General features: G+C 43.1%; 1 protein-coding gene across 2 annotated transcripts in view; it reads left to right on the top strand.

Annotated features, from left to right (window-relative positions):
* The first annotated feature begins 547 nt into the window (after positions 1 to 547).
* fancl (FA complementation group L) overlaps positions 548 to 7,183 on the top strand; it is a 52,589-nt gene continuing 45,953 nt past the window's right edge. For both annotated transcript variants that reach the window (XM_076077534.1, XM_076077533.1), the window contains exons 1-2: positions 548 to 730; positions 6,264 to 6,322. In XM_076077534.1, coding sequence (XP_075933649.1) covers positions 644 to 730; positions 6,264 to 6,322 — 146 coding nt within the window. In that variant the 5' untranslated portion in view covers positions 548 to 643. The remainder of the gene's footprint in view (positions 731 to 6,263; positions 6,323 to 7,183) is intronic.

Genomic DNA, 7,183 nt, shown 5'->3' with positions numbered 1-7,183 from the left:
TGCACATGGATGCACTTGTGAGTCTGCAGGCCTCTGCCTCTGTTCTTACCTAGAGACACAGAGGTGAGATCTGATTGGATAAAAGCTCTACTTAAAACAAGCTGCACTGGAAGCAGAGCAACTGAGGAACACAGTAGCTGTGCAATGAGAACATAAGATAATGGGAAAAAATGATTTATGAAAAATTATTAAATTATAAAATAATTATAACTTTGTGATTCTGTCTAGGCCAAGAATCAGAACCGTTTATTTGCCAAGAGATGTTGCACATACAAGGAATTTGACATGGTGGGTGGTGCATAACATTAAACAATCAACAACAATCAACACAGTGCAAAAAATAGAAACAAGTCATAGGTCATAATGCAACTGTAATGCTCCATGTCAGTATACAGTACTCTTCTTACTTCGTCAATAAGATACTGCATTAAAGTGCTTATAAATAATGGTTAAATGGGCCGATGGTCTCATCAACAAGTGTTTGCGTCTGAATTCCGACATTTGTATAAGTCACTGAAGGCAGCACCGTGACGTCACCTGTTTTGGGTTTCATGGCGGGACGTGTTTCTCCGCCTCGGCTTGTCCTGCGACACTTAACGGTATAATTAGTATATATGATATATATGTATGTATAAGTGGAGCGATGGAGAGTGCCTTGGTAAAAGACAACCCGCTGCTGTTTCCGCTCAACAAGCAGAAGACGCTCTATGACGGATTCATCACGGTGCTGGTACGTTCACGTGTTCTTCCTGTCCTAACATTGTGACGTGCGTGTCTAGAGCCAGACTTACAATATGAACCCAATAGAGTAGCTTAAATCACCATTCAATCGGCAGCTTGCACATTGACTGCTGGTTGTTTTTTCATATTTCATACCAGTATTCTTTACACACACATAGGTAAGGTACGTATTTGATTCCACCGGGAGCGTGTGCGCCGCGATCCGGCTGCACGTAGTGTTTTATTTTGAAAAATGACCGGATGCTCTATTCCTTTTCGATATCTGACTTCCTGTCTGGGTCGATCTGCTCTGTGCAGCTTGACGTGACTTGAACAAGCATAAACCCGAGCCGTGGCCTCCCGCACGCCCCCTTCATTGAGGCAGAGGTACTGTTTGCCTCCCCGCTGTGCTTCTTCTCTGCGGTTTATTGTCAAATCAGCAAGACTAAATAGGTTCTACACATACGTGAAATACATGACCTATTCTATGGAAAGAAAGAACATATAATAAAAGTACAACTATTACAGTGGTGACAAACAATGAGGAAGCAGAAGGCATGCGCTCAACCCGGTTAGTGAGGGATTGAACAGCTCCCATGTCCTCTCTGTTTGAACAGGGCATGCACAGATTCAGCGATTTTGATTATGAAAATGATTGGAATCATACAGAAATTACATTTATAGCACAAATCTGTAGTTACATTAACGTTACTGTAACGCTACATTAACGTTACTGTAACGCTACATTAATGTTACTGTAATGTTAATGTAGCGTTAATGTAACAGTAACGTTACGTAACGTTACTGTAACTGTAACGTTACTGTAACAGTAACGCTACTGTAACATTACTGTAACGTAACTGTAACAGTAACGCTACTGTAACAGTAACGTTACAGTAGCGTTACTGTAACTGTAACGTTACTGTAACAGTAACGCTACGTAACGTTACTGTAACTGTAACGTTACTGTAACAGTAACGCTACTGTAACATTACTGTAACGTAACTGTAACAGTAACGCTACTGTAACAGTAACGCTACTGTAACGTTATTGTTACAGTAACGTTAATGTAACGTTACTGTTACAGTAACGTTACTGTTACAGTAACGTTAATGTAACAGTAGCGTTACAGTAACGTTAATGTAACGTTACTGTGGCGACGGAGCCTCTCCCAGCGAGAGACAGCGAGATCCTCCTTGTGGCACTGGCACCTCAGTGGCTAGGCAGTGGCAGGCGTCAGTCAGGTGTCACAACAGTTGCAAGCGAGCAGCACTCGTTCGGCACCCGTCAAGAAGCTGCCGAGCAGAGCGGGCGGAGACATTTCCTGAGAACACCCATTGTTGTTACAACAGGATTTTGATTAAACTATATTACGAACTGTATTGCATCAAACAATCCACAGATTAATCGAAAAGTTGATTCTTGCTGTGTACATGGATAAATTAATATTAAATCGCATGTAGTCAACTATTGTTGCTAACATACTCCCATCGGCCCACGTTTATTTATATTTATTTATTTTTCTTCTAACCCTGGAATGTGCTTGCACCATAGACAGTTTTCTTGCATACAGTCATTCTATTGCCTTGACTTTTATTTTGACATTTTTTTACTTCCAGACTACCTGTCTTGCTTTGCGTCGCTCTTCAAAAGAAAAAACAAATAAATAGTGCTGGGCAACGATTCAAATTTTTAATCGCGATTAATCGCATGATTTTTTTGTTATGTGCAAAGTTCAATAATGTTCAATAAGCAGTACTTTTATTTTAAAAGTACTGCTATATGAACAAAAGGTCAATAACATTTGATTTACAAACACTTCAAACAAATCAGGTTCTTGTTAACAGCAGTATTCCCTTTACACAGTAGCAGTTATAATTAGGGATGGGTATCGTTTGGGTTTTTTCCGATACCGGTGCTAAAACGATACTTTTAAAACGATACCGGTGCCTAAACGGTGCCTGAACCGATACTTTTTTCTTCAAATTGAACAATATATTAACTGTTTAAAGTATACTATAAATATAAATAAATACAAAACACTTCAAACTTTTAAACTTCAAACTATGAACAATATATTAACTGTTAACAACAGTTTACAGTATACTTAAATACATATAAATAAATACAAAACACACACACACACTGTACAAACACTACAGCTTCAAACTTTCTTTTGCAGAAAATGAGCATATTTGCATTCTCGACACCTCTCCTGACTTATTTTATTTTATTTTACCAGTTGGTGGCGGTAATGCGCCAATTCATCGTTTGCCAACCGCCACTACACCTCAAAGAAGAAGAAGACGGTTTCGAGTGCCTATGGATGTTGTGTTTATGACAGATCTCGGTCTCGTTTTTTTGTTTTTTTTAATAAATCATGGCCGAAGCTTCGCCAGAATGATGGAGGGGTTTGTTTCTAAGCGCGCACGGCTCGTCCGGTTGTAATAATACTATGAGTGAGGAGCGGAGGACCGAGGCTGCCAGGACGGAGTCATCAGAGTAGTGTAAAAAAAGTATTTCAATCGGCTCAGGCACCGAAAGGAAGCACCGAAATGTGCGTTGCGTTTTGGTCCGGTAGATACCGGTCATATAGGAACCGGTGCTATATTGGCACCGGGTTTCGGTACCCAACCCTAGTTACAATACAGTTATAATGATTCTGATAATAGATATTCAGCCGGTGTTCACAACTTTATCTTAATGTGTGTAAGAGATGCAATTTAAATATACACCTTGAAAACTGTAAACCTATCTACGTCATGTTTTTTACCTTTTTTTCATGTTTGTTAAATTCTCAGTAGCGATAACTAAATGATATGCTTATTATACATATTACAAACAAAAACACTTTAAAAACTCAAAAAAAATAATAACCGTAATATGTGTGGTATTTGTTCTAAATGTACGTTGGTACATAGAGGGTGATAATAGGCTGTACATGGAGGGACTTAGGACCCAGGGGAATGTAGGTGAAGGAAACAGGAAGAGACGGAAGAGACGCCACACAAACAGCTGTTCAGCACTCACTTCTTGTGTGAAAAATGTCCGCTTAATAATAATAAAAAAACTGCGTTAACGCACGATAAAATAATTGTCGGCGTTAATTAATTAATGCGATGACGCGTTAACTTGCCCAGCACTGCAAATAAACCATAAAACAGACTATCAAAACGTAAACGGACCAGGGGGGCACACTCCTCTGACTAGTGTTGGCACTCCTCTGACTAGTGTTGGCACTCCTCTGACTAGTGTTGGCACTCCTCTGACTAGTGTTGGCGCTCCTCTGACTAGTGTTGGCGCTCCTGTGAATACTGGTGGCGCTCCTGTGACTACTGGTGGCGCTCTGACTACTGGTGGCGCTCCTCTGACTACTGGTGGCGCTCCTCTGACTACTGGTGGGTCTCCTCTGACTACTTGCGGCTCTCCTCTGACTAGTGGTGGCACTCCTCTGATTAGTGGTGGCACTCCCCTGACTAGTGTTGGCACTCCCCTGACTAGTGTTGGCACTCCCCTGACTACTGGCGGCACTCCCCTGACTACTGGCAGCACTCCCCTGACGAGTGGCGGCACTCCCCTGACGAGTGGCGGCACTCCCCTGACGAGTGGCGGCACTCCCCTGACGAGTGGCGGCACTACCCTGACGAGTGGCGGCACTCCTCTGACTAGTGTTGGCTCTCCTCTGACGAGTGGCGGCACTCCTCTGACTAGTGTTGGCTCTCCTCTGACTAATGTTGGCTCTCCTCTGACTAGTGTTGGCTCTCCTCTGACTAGTGTTGGCTCTCCTCTGACTAGTGTTGGCTCTCCTCTGACTAGTGTTGGCTCTCCTCTGACTAGTGGCGGCACTCCCCTGACTACTGGTGGCACTCCCCTGACTACTGGTGGCACTTTCCTGACTACTGGTGGCACTTTCCTGACTACTGGTGGCACCCCTCTGACTACTGGTGGCACCCATCTGACTACTGGTGGCACCCCTCTGACTAGTGGCGGCACTCCTCTGACTAGTGGCGGCACTCCTCTGACTAGTGGCGGCTCTCCTCTGACTAGTGGCGGCACTCCTCTGACTAGTGGCGGCTCTCCTCTGACTAGTGGCGGCACTCCGCTGACTACTGGCGGCACTCCTCTGACTACTGGCGGCACTCCTCTGACTACTGGCGGCACTCCTCTGACTACTGGCGGCACTCCTCTGACTAGTGGCGGCACTCCTCTGACTACTTGCGGCACTCCTCTGACTACTTGCGGCACTCCTCTGACTACTTGCGGCACTCCTCTGACTAGTGGCGGCACTCCGCTGACTAGTGGCGGCACTCCGCTGACTAGTGGCGGCACTCCTCTGACTACTGGCGGCACTCCTCTGACTACTGGCGGCACTCCTCTGACTACTGGCGGCACTCCTCTGACTACTGGCGGCACTCCCCTGACTAGTGGCGGCACTCCCCTGACTACTGGCGGCACTCCTCTGACTAGTGGCGGCTCTCCCCTGACTACTGGCGGCTCTCCTCTGACTAGTGGCGGATCTCCCCTGACTAGTGGTGGCACTCCTCTGGCTACTGGTGGCACTCCTGTGACTACTATTGGCACTGGCAGCTTGTGGCACCTACATATAAGCAGAAGAAGAGTGAAGATATTTTCAGACATGTATTTTCGGATTGGACATTTTAAAACGTATTTATATATATATATATATATACTTTTAAATGATAATAAAACGGATGATTTATTTTCAGTATTTTAGCCGATTGTTTTAAATAACTATAAAAGTAATAATTTGTATTATGTTCCCTTTTGTTTCAAAACCAGCAAAATCATACTTAAATAAAATGAATGAGACACAAAAAAGTACAACGTGGTTACTCTAAGGATGTAAACAGAGAACGGGTGGCTCAGGTGACTCAACTAAAATCCATACTATGATGATAAAACTGATTGATGGCAGCTGACCAATCGTAACAACAATAGGTGTTCTCAGAAAATGTGGCTCCGCCCACTCAGCTCGGCAGCTTCTTGACGGGTGCCGAACGAGTGCCGCTCGCTTGCCGCTGTTGTGGCACCTGACTGACGCCTGACTGACGCTTGCCACAGACTAGCCACTGAGGTGCCAGTGCCACAAGGAGGATCTCGGCCTTGCTGCTCCCAGCTGTTAACAGACTGTTGTGCTGCCGGGCTAGCTAGCGAGCTGGACCCAGCACGCAGTTCGGCGGTGTAATTTAATAAATGTACAATTATTCGTGTTACAAATTGTTTGTGTCACAAACTGCTTTGCCGTGGTGTTTTGCCCTGTTAAAGAACGTTAGTTGTGGGTTATTAATTGTTGTGTTATAACCATTAGGGGTCCCTCTCAATACACAACTAGCTCCCACCGTAGCGCCCCTAGTGGCGAACAATATATTTTGCTGCCTGTTGAAGAGTTACAGCAGTTGTTTCGGCTATGCACCGGTATGACGGTGTGTTAAAAATGTATATCATACGGGAAATTAAAACCGGATGAACCGCCCAGCACTAGTTGGTGCCTTTCATGATGTTTCCAATCATGACTCTTACAGGAGCGAGACTTCAGACTGAGAGTGCTGCTTCCACCAGATGGTCAACTTAAAGGAGCCAGGTATGAAGGAACCCATAATAATGATGTTCATGTACATAATGATGATGTTCATCAACATAATGATGATTTTCAGCAACATAATGATGTTCATCAACATAATGATGATGTTCATGAACATTATGATGATGTTCATCAATGTAATGATGACGTTCATGAACGTAATGATGATGTTCATGAACGTAATGATGATGGTCATGAACGTAATGATGATGTTCATGAACGTAATGATGTTTATGAACGTTATGATGATGTTCATCAACGTAATGATGACGTTCATCAACGTAATGATGACGTTGATCAACGTAATGATGACGTTCATCAACGTAATGATGACGTTCATCAACGTAATGATGATGTTCATGAACATTATGATGAAGTTCATGAACATGATGATGTTCATCAACATAATGATGAAGTTCATCAACATAATGATGATGTTCATGAACATGATGATGTTCATGAACATGATGATGATGTTCATGAACATGATGATGATGTTCATGAACATGATGATGTTCATGAACATGATGATGTTCATGAACATGATGATGATGTTCATGAACATGATGATGATGTTTATGAACATGATGATGATGTTCATCAACATGATGATGATGTTCATGAACATGATGATGATGTTCATCAACATAATGATGATGTTCATCAACATGATGATGATGTTCATCAACATGATGATGATGTTCATCAACATGTTCATAATGATGACGTTGATCAACATCATGTTCATAATGATGACGTTGATCAACGTAATGATGACGTTGATCAACGTAATGATGACGTTGATCAACGTAATGATGACGTTGATCAACGTAATGATGATGATCATGAACGTAATGATGT

This window comes from Anarhichas minor, unplaced genomic scaffold (genome assembly GCF_050575085.1).
Source record: "Anarhichas minor isolate MPS153535 unplaced genomic scaffold, ASM5057508v1 ptg000060l, whole genome shotgun sequence".
Classification (NCBI taxonomy): Eukaryota; Metazoa; Chordata; class Actinopteri; order Perciformes; family Anarhichadidae; genus Anarhichas; species Anarhichas minor.
The sequence above is the reverse complement of the archived record's forward strand: the minus strand, read 5'-3'. Positions and strand labels throughout refer to the sequence as shown.